The sequence below is a fragment of the Oncorhynchus mykiss genome, chromosome 4 (assembly GCF_057628025.1).
Source record: "Oncorhynchus mykiss isolate SJ-2025 chromosome 4, ASM5762802v1, whole genome shotgun sequence".
In the NCBI taxonomy this organism is placed as follows: domain Eukaryota; kingdom Metazoa; phylum Chordata; class Actinopteri; order Salmoniformes; family Salmonidae; genus Oncorhynchus; species Oncorhynchus mykiss.
The window spans coordinates 10,706,785-10,719,285 of record NC_143025.1 but is presented as its reverse complement, the minus strand read 5'-3'; the positions used below and the strand labels follow the sequence as shown (position 1 = coordinate 10,719,285).

General features: G+C 43.1%; 1 protein-coding gene across 1 annotated transcript in view; it reads left to right on the top strand.

Annotated features, from left to right (window-relative positions):
• LOC110521259 (DENN domain-containing protein 5B) overlaps window positions 1-12,501 on the top strand; it is a 42,235-nt gene that overhangs the window by 27,605 nt on the left and 2,129 nt on the right. Inside the window, exons 13-20 of the mRNA XM_021598714.3 lie at window positions 439-567; window positions 816-937; window positions 2,314-2,459; window positions 2,596-2,714; window positions 3,048-3,235; window positions 3,562-3,644; window positions 8,329-8,455; window positions 8,694-8,856. Of these exons, the coding sequence (XP_021454389.2) occupies window positions 439-567; window positions 816-937; window positions 2,314-2,459; window positions 2,596-2,714; window positions 3,048-3,235; window positions 3,562-3,644; window positions 8,329-8,455; window positions 8,694-8,856 (1,077 nt within the window). The remainder of the gene's footprint in view (window positions 1-438; window positions 568-815; window positions 938-2,313; window positions 2,460-2,595; window positions 2,715-3,047; window positions 3,236-3,561; window positions 3,645-8,328; window positions 8,456-8,693; window positions 8,857-12,501) is intronic.

Genomic DNA, 12,501 nt, shown 5'->3' with positions numbered 1-12,501 from the left:
GTTTTTAATATAAGGGTTTCACAATGAAATATTTTAACATTTATATTTATTTTACAATGTCAATATTGTGTTGTAAATGTTTTGGCAGTTGTGGAAAGAATCTCTATAGTTGTAAGTTGCGGATTTCATTGGAAATGATGTCATTGTTGATGTTTTTTTATCATGAAGGCTATTTTCTCTTGAAACACATGGTCTATCTACTAGAAAGTAATGGACATGTAAAGAATTTGAAAAAAAAAATACTTTAAAGTATAAAGGACCATGTGTCCATAGATTTCCAAAATTGCCTCTTAATAACCAACATTTCAGAAAAGTCCGGTAACTATGTTCAATTACAGGGAGTTTTGAAACCACGGCAGCTTTCCTAAAGGATAGCGCAACCCAACCCAACAAACTGCTCCCTTTGAAAAAATAATATAATGTGTTTTACCATCTCAGGTTTGTCCAGACCATGAGTGGGGGTCTCTGTGAAGTGGGTCAGGCCCGGGCCTGGATTCATCTGGCCCTGGAGAAGAAACTGCTCTCACAACACCTCAAACTGCTCCTGGCCAACCATGACCTGATTAGGTACACACCCATATCACATATACCCTCTTCACACTACTGAAATGAGCAGAGCCAAGCTGTGCTGAGCTGGCTTGGTTGCACATCCAGGATAGTCGCTAGAATCGTGCTGGAAAGTACAATGTGAAAATAAAATATCTGAGCCGGCGAGGTTGGGGTCGGCACGATAATGTGAAAAGGGTAACAGACCGATGACTCTTCAGATGCATGCTTCATTTGTGAGTGTGTTAACCTCTGTCCTCTCCTTACAGGCAGCTGTATAAACCTTATGCATTCCTGCTGTGTGAGGAGGAGAGGGAGCAGTTTCTGTTCCACCTGCTGTCGCTCAACACTGTAGACTACCTCTGCTTCACACGCAAATTCACCTCCATCAGTAAGTCTGGGAGATTCAACAGGGCTGTGTTCATTCGGCACCAAACGGAAGAAGTACCTGAGATTGTCCAATGAGATTTTTTTTGTTTTTGTTTTTTTGTGCACTAATGTAGGGGTTTTCAGACTTTTTGGGGCCGGGGAGCCTTTTGTGACAGCAAATTCATCAGGGATTAGCCTGGGTACCAGTCTATTTCGCTAACATGCTCCTTGTCATTGCCAAAGATACTGGCCTTTTTTTTTTTTAGCAATCTTCAAACATGAACATTCTTATTGAGCTCGAGGAGATCAGAGGATTTGATCCTGATTCGATAACCCGCACAGCTATCATCCAATCACGATGTTTACGCAAATTAGACTGATAGAACGTTTCCTAAATTAATTCATACGTTTCATTGGGAGCATTAACATTGGGCGCTGGGAGAACAGAGGATTCCTGTTTATTGCATTTTTACCACCAGCCAATGAGATCACATCAAAGAAAAGGTCTCTCCATTTTAACTTCCCCGCCAGTTCATTGTGAACGCTGTAGACTACTTTACTGTATGTCCAGCGAGCAAGAGTTTTTTTTGTGTGTGTGTGTGGATAATTATCTATTTTCTTTCTCAAAATAAGTGACCAAACTATGTTTCTACTTCTGGGACACATTGGGCTAGGCTACTGGTTCAAGAGCTGTATGAGGAATAGGGAGAGGATGGAAGAGCGAGAGAGAGGCCAGTGGAGATGCATGAATTTAGCAAGCAGGGAACAGTGAAGATATTAAGAACAACAATCGTACACATTTTCATGTAAACTATTAATGTTGTTTCCAACTACCAATCAGCAACTGCGCTGCATATGGCCAGTCTGTGGCAATGACGAGTGGAATGGAATGTTCCCTAAAGAGATTGGTACTCAGGCTAATCAGGGACCCCATCATTATCAGACCACAACTTGAGTGTGTTTTAAAAAAAATATCCTACAGGGAGTTTTACTATGATGTCATTGGGTTCCTAATTCCTATTTGGTTGTATGAGAGAGTGTTCTAACGTTATTGAAGCGTTTTAGTTCATGTTTCTGCAATATTATCTTCAGATAAGTCAGCATCCCCCTGCAGTTCTGAAAACGTTCCTGGTACGTGTTAAAGACGGAATGGTCTTAAGAACACTGTCATTCTGGATAGAGGAACGTTACCATTAATGTGCCAGAAATGTTCTGGGATCTAAACATTCTTAGCTGGTTTAAACTAAAGCAACCTTTTTAACAGTCCATGAACATCTAACGTTGCACTGAAATGTGAAATGTGTTCACTACCTGTAAGTCGCTCTGGATAAGGGCGTCTGGATAAGGGCGTCTGCTAAATGACTCAAATGTAAATGTTCTCGTCTCTTGTCCCTTCAGGCATTCCGTACCGTGTTGTCATAACGCCCATGAAGAAGCTGAGCATTGCCATGACAATGTCCAACCCCTGGGTGTGTGTTTCTGGCGAGCTGGGTGACTCCGGGGTCAGACAGATTCCCAAGAACACACAGGAGATCATCTTCCAGGTGAGCTGCTCAGTCCCATTGTTTACCTGGGCTGGGTGGAGCGGATGGAAGCTACTGCTTAGGAATTCTCCATCAAACAGACATACGCATGCTGGCACACTCTGTTCTTATTCTAGTCTGTCCCTCTGTGTGTTAGTGTCAGAACCTGGGCAGACTGAGCACCCTGCAGCTGGGCCAGGAGAACTCTGGCCTGCTGGCTAAGTGTCTGGTGGACTGTGTGATTGTGCACAATGAGATCACTGGACACACCTACAGGTAACAAACACATATGGTGTTTCTTCTGTTAAATCTGCACACTTTTTTTTAGTTGTTGACCAAGTTAGTTAGTGTTGCTCTAATTTCTGTACTCACACAAGTTGTGTTTATTAGGGCACACAACGGAAAACCACTTTAAAACCGTCTGCAACAGGAAAGGAACATTTTGTGTTTTGGATTAGACAAGCCCAGGTTGTCCTTCTGTTTGGTCCCTAATGAACGTGATCCTGCCTCAAAATTCTGAATTAACACATTTAAAATTGACTGCTCCTTTGCCATGTTTCACATATAACCTCTCACCCTCTTATCTCTCTACCTGCGCTCTCCTCCCAGGTTCCCATGCGGCCGCTGGCTGGGGAAGGGTGTGGGCGACGGAAGCCTGGAGAGGGTGCTGATTGGTCAGCTGGTGTCGCCCGGAGGAGAGGAGGATTCTGGGAGGTGGACGGGGACTCCCCCAGAGCAGGGCTCGCCCCCACAGAGCGGACGCACGGGGAGTCTGGGGTCTCTGAGCCGCAGCAACAGTATGTATGGACACACACACTGAGGGTCAGATTTACTGAGCATCTACACCTGGAAACAGTTTGTACCTGGAATTTTATGAAGGGAAAGTAAAAAAAAAAAAAAAAGATATTACACTTTTTATATTAACCATTAAGCATAATATCTTATCTTTCCTATGGTCATGAGTAAATGTAAATGTTCTGTAATTCATTGCTATACCTTATTTTTAATGCTTCATCTTTCCTCCCCTGTCTTTCATGCCATTGTCCATCGTCACGTCTAAATTCCTCTCTCCCGTTCTACCTCTCTCCCTCCCACCTTCCCGCCATCTCTCTCCTCCATTCAGAGCTCTCCTCTGCTCAGGTGCAGGAGGATACGAGGGAGGCAGTGAACAACCTTGTCAAGCACTTCCATAAAGCAGAGCAGGAGGTAGGCTGTGTGTGAGAGATTCCAAACACAGAAAATAGAGGGAGCAGAGGAGACTTTAGCCTCTCGGGCCTTTGTCTGCTGCTGTTTGTGTCTGGATCTATGAGTCTCTGTGTGTCTAGAGGTTATCATCCGCACGATTCACGACCTTCGCTCTGCAAGGCAGAATCTCCCACAGTTTAAAGGCAGACTGGCTTTTTTTCTCTAGTCTACGGCCTGCCCTGACCTCCCCTTTTTAAAAGTCTGTTCTGACTTTTCCTTTTAAAAGCCTGCTCTGACTTCTTTAAAATCCCTAGTCTGAACTCCCTTTAAAAACCCCAGCCCTTTGGAGACAGTAGCTCACTGTTTCTATCAGTTACCACTTAACCTCTCCCCCCCAGGATAATTCATCGACCAATCAGCTTTAATAAATGGACCTTTCCTTGGCGTAGCAGAGGCACCATGAAGATTCACACACGCCCCTCAGTGAATTGTAAATTAAAATATATTATTATGTATAAGAGCTTCCTAGAAACCACTCACTGCTTTGGGAGATTCTGTCACAGCAAGTGCTTTTGAATTAGGTTTTTAATTTCATCTTAAGACTGTTGGAACCTGGAGGGAAAGCTGAATCGTGTTGCTTTGAGCGCATTCTCTGGAACTGAAGTGTACTAGATAATATTGCCCTGGGCTTAGGTTTGTCACCGCGGCAACCATCATTCAACTCCTCCACACTGCAGTCCAACAATTGTACAACTTAATTTGCTTAATTTGTAAGGATGACTGAATGAATGCGGATGGAAGGTTTCTGAAGAAACTTCAGTGATTAAAAAAAATGTATATATATATTTCACCTTTATTTAACCAGGTAAGCCAGTTGAGAACAAGTTCTCATTTACACTTGCGACCTGGCCAAGATAAAGCAAAGCAGTTCGACACATACAACAACACAGAGTTACACATGGAGTAAAACAAACATACAGTAGAAAAATAAGTCTATATACAATGTGAGCAAATTAGGTGAGATAAGGAAGGTAAAGGCAAAAGGCCATGGTGGCAAAGTAAATACAATATAGCAAGTAAAACACTGGAATGGTAGATTTGCAGTGGAAGAATGTGCAAAGTAGAGATAGAAATAATGGGGTGCAAAGGAGCTAAATAAATACAGTAAGGGAAGAGATAGTTGTTTGGGCTAAATTATAGATGGGCTATGTACAGGTGCAGTAATCTGTGAGCTGCTCTTAAAGCTAGTGAGGGAGAGAAGTGTTTCCAGTTTCAGAGATTTTTGTAGTTCGTTCCAGTCATTGGCAGCAGAGAACTGGAAGGAGAGGCGACTAAAGGAAGAATTGGTTTTGGGGGTGACCAGAGAGATATACCTGCTGGAGAGCGTGCTACAGGTGGGTGCTGCTATGGTGACCAGTGAGCTGAGATAAGGGGGACTTTACCTAGCAGGGTCTTGTAGATGACCTGGAGTCAGTGGGTTTGGTGACGAGTATGAAGCGAGGGCCAGCCAACGAGAGCGTACAGGTGGCAATGGTGGGTAGTATATGGGGCTTTGGTGACAAAACGGATGGCACTGTGATAGACTGCATCCAATTTATTGAGTAGGGTATTGTTGGCTATTTTGTAAATGACATCGTCGAGGATCGGTAGGATGGTCAGTTGTACGAGGGTGTTTGGCAGCATGAGTGAAGGATACTTTGTTGCGAAAAAGGAATCCAATTCTAGAGTTAACTTTGGATTGGAGATGTTTGATATGGGTCTGGAAGGAGAGTTTACAGTCTAACCAGACACCTAGAATATGTGGACAACTACCTAAGTAAGGACCGTCCAGAGTAGTGATGTTGGGTGGGCGGGCAGGTGCAGGGAGCGATCGGTTGAAGAGCATGCATTTAGTTATACATGTATTTAAGAGCAGTTGGAGGCCACGGAAGGAGAGTTGTATGGCATTGAAGCTCATCTGGAGGGTTGTTAACAGTGTCCAAAGAAGGGCCAGAAGTATACAGAATGGTGTGGTCTGCGTAGAGTTGGATCAGAGACTCACCAGCTGCAAGAGCAACATCATTGATGTATACAGAGAAAAGAGTCGGCCCAAGAATTTAACCCTGTGGCACCCCCATAGACTGCCATAGGCCCGGACAACAGGCCCTCCGATCTGACACACTGAACTCTATCAGAGAAGTAGTTGGTGAACCAGGCGAGGCAATCATTTGAGAAACCAAGGCTATCGAGTCTGCTGATGAGGATGTGGTAATTGACAGTCGAAAGCCTTGGCCAGGTCAATGAATACGGCTGCACAGTATTGTTTCTTATCGATGGCGGTTAAGATATCGTTTAGGACCTTGAGCGTGGCTGAGGTGCACCCATGTACAGCTCTGAAACCAGATTGCATAGCGGAGAAGGTGCGGTGGGATTCAAAATGGTCGGTAATCTGTTTGTTAACTTGGCTTTCGAAGACCTTAGAAAGGCAGGGTAGGATAGATATAGGTCTGTAGCAGTTTGGGTCAAGAGTGTCCCCACCCCTTTGAAGAGGGGGATGACCGCAGCTGCTTTCCAATCTTTGGGAATCTCAGACGACACGAGAGGTTGAACAGGCTAGTAATAGGGGTTGCAAAAATTTCTGCAGATCATTTTAGAAAGGGTCCATATTGTCTAGCCTGGCTGATATGTAGGGGTCCAGATTTTGCAGCTCTTTCAGAACATCAGCAGACTAGATTTGGGAGAAGGAGAAATGGGGAAGGCTTGGGCGAGTTGCTGTAGGGGTGCAGTGCTGTTGACCGGGGTAGCCAGGTGGAAAGCATGGCCAGCCGTAGAAAAATGGTTATTGAAATTCTCAATTATAGTGGATTTATCGGTAGTGACAGTGTTTCCTATCCTCAGTGCAGTGGGAAGTGCTCTTATTCTCCATGAACTTTAGTGTCCCAGAACTTTTTTGAGTTTGTTGCAGGAAGCAAATTTCTGCTTGAAAAAGCTAGCCTTGGCTTTTCTAACTCCCTGTGGATATTGGTTTCTAGCTTCCCTGAAAAGTTGCATATCACGGGGGCTGTTCGATGCTAATGCAGAACGCCATAGGATGTTTTTGTGTTGGTTATGGGCAGTCAGGTCTGGAGCGAACCAAGGGCTATATCTGTTCCTGGTTCTAAATTTATTGAATGGGGCATGCTTATTTAAGATGGTGAGGAAGGCATTTAATTTAAAAAAAAAAAAAAACAGGCATCCTCTACTGACGGGATGAGGTCAATCTCCTTCCAGGATACCCGGGCCAGGTCGATTAGAAAGGCCTGCTCGCTGGAGTATTTCAGGGAGCGTTTGACAGTGATGAGGGGTGGTCGTTTGGTCGCAGACCCATTACGGATGCAGGCAATGAGGCAGTGATCGCTGAGATCTTGGTTGTAAGCAGGAGAGGTGTATTTAGAGGGCAAGTTGGTTAGGATGATATCTATGAGGGTGCCTGTGTTTACGGCTTTGTGGTGATACCTGGTAGGTTCATTGATAATTTGTGTGAGATTGAGGGCATCAAGCTTAGATTCTATGGTGGCTGGGGTGTTAAGCATGTTCCAGTTTAGGTCACCTAGCAGCCAGAGTTTTGAAAGATAGATGGGGGCAATCAGTTCACATATGGTGTCCAGAGCACAGCTGGGCGCAGAGGGTGGTCTATAGCAAGCGGCAATGGTGAGAGACTTGTTTTCAGAGGTGGATTTTTAAAAGTTGAAGTTCAAATTGTTTGGGTACAGACCTGGATAGTAGGACAGAACTCTCCAGGCTATCTCTGCAGTAGATGGCAACACCGCCCCCTTTGGCCATTCTATCTTGTCTGAAAATGTTGTAGTTAGGGATGGAGATTTCAGAGTTTTTGGTGGTCTTCCTAAGGATTGCTTCCGCAGTCTGAGTGTTCTGCTGTGTCCAGCTTAAGGGATGTAGCATCTTTAAAGGGGGGGCTGAATTTACTGATTTAGCCTCGCTTTCAATCATCCTCATTGGGAAATGCAACTGAGAATGAGATTTGGGTCTTGAAGGTGGGCTTTGTGTGTGTGTGTGTGTGTGTTCACACGTGGGAAGCATTTGTATATTCACTCAGCAAAAACAGTACAGTTAGTCACTCACCCTTCTAGATAACTTGAAACAGTCTAACCAGGTATTGTGTCTGGAAGTAGGCTAGCTAACTAGATAGCCAACTTCTTTCGCCAATTGGCTTCAGCTGGCGGGTCTGCAACCATGGCAAAATAGTTTTGACTTTGGATGGCCTATATGTGGGACTGTCAATATATTACACAACATAAATGGGACAACTGATTGCCCCTAACTAGCCCAATGGGGATATCCAAAGTCGAACCAAATTTACCATGGTCAGTGTCCTGGGAATTACGAATATGTCTTGTTCTCTGAATTGACGATCACCCAACCGAAGGAAAACTGTTACGTACCCTTTATTCCGTGACATACTCTTTTTTTACCTCCTAATAATCTCACAAATTTCAGTTTTGGAAGAGACCTGGCTTTATGACCAAAATTCTTACTTACCATTAATTGTATTTATTTGTAGTCAATTTTGACACTAGAATAAATGTTTCTGACTCATATCGATGCCACAGGCTGTGTATTTTTTTTATTTTTATTCAGTCGCTCTTTAAACTCTAACATTGTAACTGTATAACCAGAACCATATTCTACAAGTTAGCGACTCATTGAACCTCTCCTCTCCTTTCAGAGGGGGAACCTGACTGCTCTGCTCTGTGGAGAGGGGGGGCTGGTGCGCTCCCTGGAACAGTTCCTCCTCCACGGCTTTAAGTCCTCGCGCCTATTTCAAAGGAGTGTGTTCATATGGGACTTTGTGGGTAAGTGTGGGTGTGGGCACAGAATGTGTTGTGTAGTAATGTAATTTGTCTCCATCTAGTGGCTAATTTGACAAGTTAAATGTTTAATTATTCAGTGTGTTAGTGCAGCACAGCATGATTCACCTAGTACCCCTAGTAAACAGCATCATCATGTCATAGAAATTGAATTTCTAGCGTTCTAGTGTATGATTAGTCACTCTATTTCCATGGTCCCTGTCCTTCTGTTTCACACACGCAGAGAAAGTGGTGGTTTCCATGGAGACTGCGGATCAGATGGGTGACTTGCGTGAATCAACAGAACTATGTGACTCGCTGTGTCACTATGCCAACGCCATCAACGCTTCACCACGGAACATCGGAAAGGAGGGCAAGTTCCAGCTGCTGGTCTGCCTGGGAGTCAGGTGAGAGGTGAAAGTTCAAAGTTCAAACGGCAATGGAAAGGGAGATGGTAGGGGCCAAGAGGATCTAACTTGTCACAGAACATATTTTGTAGAACAGATATGACTGTCTGTCATGCAGAATAGGGAATAATTCCAGCTCTATACATCCTATTTCTTTCTTCACTTACTGAACGTTGCATCTTTCTGAATAGGCCCCAGTTGTGTAAGACTGTGCAAGTATGACATGACAGATGCATTCTAACAGGGCCCTCTAATGAAAAATGTGAACGTCACCATTCTGGTGGTTAATTCTATCAGTCCTGAGTGACACACTTTCCCTTTCCCTGTAGCCCCTCTGAGCACTCTGCAGCCAGAGTGGCCTGCAGCAGGACTGGTCTCCAAGGCCTCAGTCACAGACCTGACCCATTTACATCACACACTGTTATTTCAGCCAGGAATTTGGGCTGCTGGAGGCCTGCAGCATTGGGGTGGTCAAAACCGTGGCGGTCGATGTGGCTTTAAGATGAGGGAGGACGATTCCATTTTTTTATTTATGAGCACGGCATTATTTCTGTTACAGCATATTGGATGGCTGTCATTCAAATTCCATTCCAATGTGACATTGACATTTTCCTTATACCCATCATGAGGTTGCTACAACCTAGCCTATGACTGAAAGTAGCTGGACACAGCTCGAGAAATCTGAGGTGACCGACAGTGACACATGCGCAGATGGTGACATTCAATACCGCTTTGCACACTCTTGCCTGCATCTCTGATCTAGGGTGTAATCATTAGTCCCACTGTTGCAAACAAGAGTTTATATTGCTTCTCTTTTTAAGAAACGCTTTTCAACAGAATCTGCAGAATGAAAACACCCCTGATCACACGTAAACACATTTTACTTTCATAGCAGCCACGCTGTATTCCTTCTCGCATCTATGCACGCTCTTCTCACCTTTTTCCCTTTGCTTGTGGACTTCAATGCACAACACATCAGCTGTATGAGACCAGGCCAAAAAAAACTTTCCAAGTTTCCTTTTTTGCCCTGCTGGCAAAAAAAATGTAAAACCAAAAGCTTACCTTGGAAGTGTTTGTTGTGTTGGATAGTTATAGCCAGCTAGGTAACATAGCATCACTCTTTGTTTGAGTAGGCTAAACTAGTTAGCTGCATTCGCTAGCTAAGTAAGTGGAAGAAGAGAAAAATCTTAAATGTATACAGTACCAGTCAAACGTTTGGACACACCTATTCATTCCAGGGTTTTTCTTTATTTTTTTATTATTTTCTACATTGTAGAATCAGACATCAAAACTATGAAATAACACATGGAATCATGTAGTAACCAAAAAAGTGTTCAGCAAATCAAAATATATATTTTGTATTTGAGATTCTTCAACATCGCCACCCGTTGTCTTAATAACAGCTTTGCACACTCTTGGCATTCTCTCAACCAGCTTAAACCATCAAACTGTCTCTCGTGAGGACCGCCAGTATTTAACCAGTATGTCTACCACGGCATTCTGCAGTGATATGCCATCCCATCTGGTTTGCGTTTAGTGGGACGATCGTTTGTTTTTCAACTGGACAATGACCCAACGCATCTCCAGTCTGTGTCAGGGCTATTTGGCCAAGAAGGACAGTGATGGAGTGCTGCCTCAGATGACCTGGCCTCCACAATCACCCAACCTCAACCCAATTGAGATGGTTTTGGATGAGTTGAACCGCAGAGTGAAGGAAAAGCAGTCAACAAGTACTCAACATATGTGGGAACTCCTTCAAGACTTGTAAAGCATTCCAGGTGAAGCTGGTTGAGAGAATACCAACATTGTGCAAAGCTGTCAAGGCAAAGGGTGGCTACTGTGAAGAATCTCAAATATAAAATATATTTTGATTTGTTGAACACATGATTCCATATGTGTTCAGTTTTGATGTCTTCACTATTATTCTACAATGTAGAAAATAGTACAAATAAAGAAACCCTGGAATGAGTAGGTGTGTCAACTTTTGTGTGTGTACATATTGATCTCTTTCTTCTTCATTTTAGGGGAAATTCATTTATTAAACTCCTTTCTCTCTCGGAGTCAACTACTCACCACACGTTATGCAGTGCTAGCTATCTGTAGATTATGCTTTCAGTACTAGATTCATTCTCTGATCCTTTGATTGGATGGACAACATATCAGTTCATGCTGCAAGAACTCTGATAGGTTGGAGGATGTCCTCCGGAAGTTGTTAACGTTACTGTGTAAGTCTATGGAAGGGTGTGAACCATGAGCCTCCTAGGTTTTGTATTGAAGTCAATTTACCCAGAGGAGGACGGAAGCTAGCTGCCCTCCGGCTACACCATGGTGCTACCATACAGAGAGCTGTTGAGGCTACTGTAGACCTTCATTGCAAAACAGTGTATTTTAATAGATAATTTGGTGACGTGACTATATTAGTATAGTTTTATCTAAAAAGGATACCCTTTTTTTTATGCTTCACAATTTTCTTTTGTTTATGAAATTCACTGATGGGGATGGTCCTCCCCTTCCACCTCTGAGGAGCCTCCAGTGTAATGTAGGATACATAGCTGGCTGAATAACTGGGTAATGCCTTGTTCAGGCTGGTACCTACCTGGTAGTTAACTAAGAAACTATGCGGAAACAAGGTACCTACGTCCCAAGAATTCAACACAATTGCTAAACAACCTGTTACCAAATGGTAAATATTGACGTTTGTGTCGATGAATTTCAAGGAAACTGAAATGTAATAACTATGCAATTATTAAAAACAATTGTTTTTAATAAGTAATAATTTCTAAGTAACAGGCTGTAAACTCAAATGTAACTAATAATAGTTTTATATACAATGACAATTCATCTGGTTTGTTAATGGGTGTATATGGTCTAAACTTGATACATTTTCCTCATTCCATTTCATGCATTTGAGGCCTAATGAAAGGCGCTATATAATTAAGCAATAAGGACTGGGAGAGTGTGGTATATGGCCAACGCAGAGTTGAATGGGGCATGCGCAACGCAGAGTGGACACAGCCCTTAGCCGTAGTATATTGGCCATATACCACAAACCCCAGAGGTACCTTATTGCTATTATAAACTGGTTACGAACGTAATTAGAGCATTAAAAATAAATGTTTTGTCATAATCGTGGTATACGGTTTGATATACCACAGCTGTCAGCCAATCAGCATTCAGGGCTCTTACCACCCAGTTTATAAATGCAATTAATTCATTAAAATAAACTAAAAACAACACTTGATTTGAAGTAAGTGGTCTGAGGTGCTTTGGTACACCTTGGAGCTTGCTTTTGAAAACGTGGCTTTATTACGATCTAGTCTTCTATATGTTGCATCTATATTTTCCTGAGACAGAATACCTACCTAGCTAGATAGAAACTGACCACTACTGGAAGAATCATCGAATTAAACCCACAAAGATTGTGCTGACTCAATTGCTTTTGTTGAATTTAAAATAAAATGCAGACTTGCATCTATGAGAACCTAGTCAACAGCTCCAGGTTCAAGTTGGTTTCCGAGCCCCAATTCCTGACCTTAACCATAAATGCATATCACTTTTGTTCTACACAATGCATTTCTGCTTGAGTGTTGCTCCCTCCTGAACAGACCTGTGGAGAAAAGGATTTGACCTTTAACCCTGTGTGTT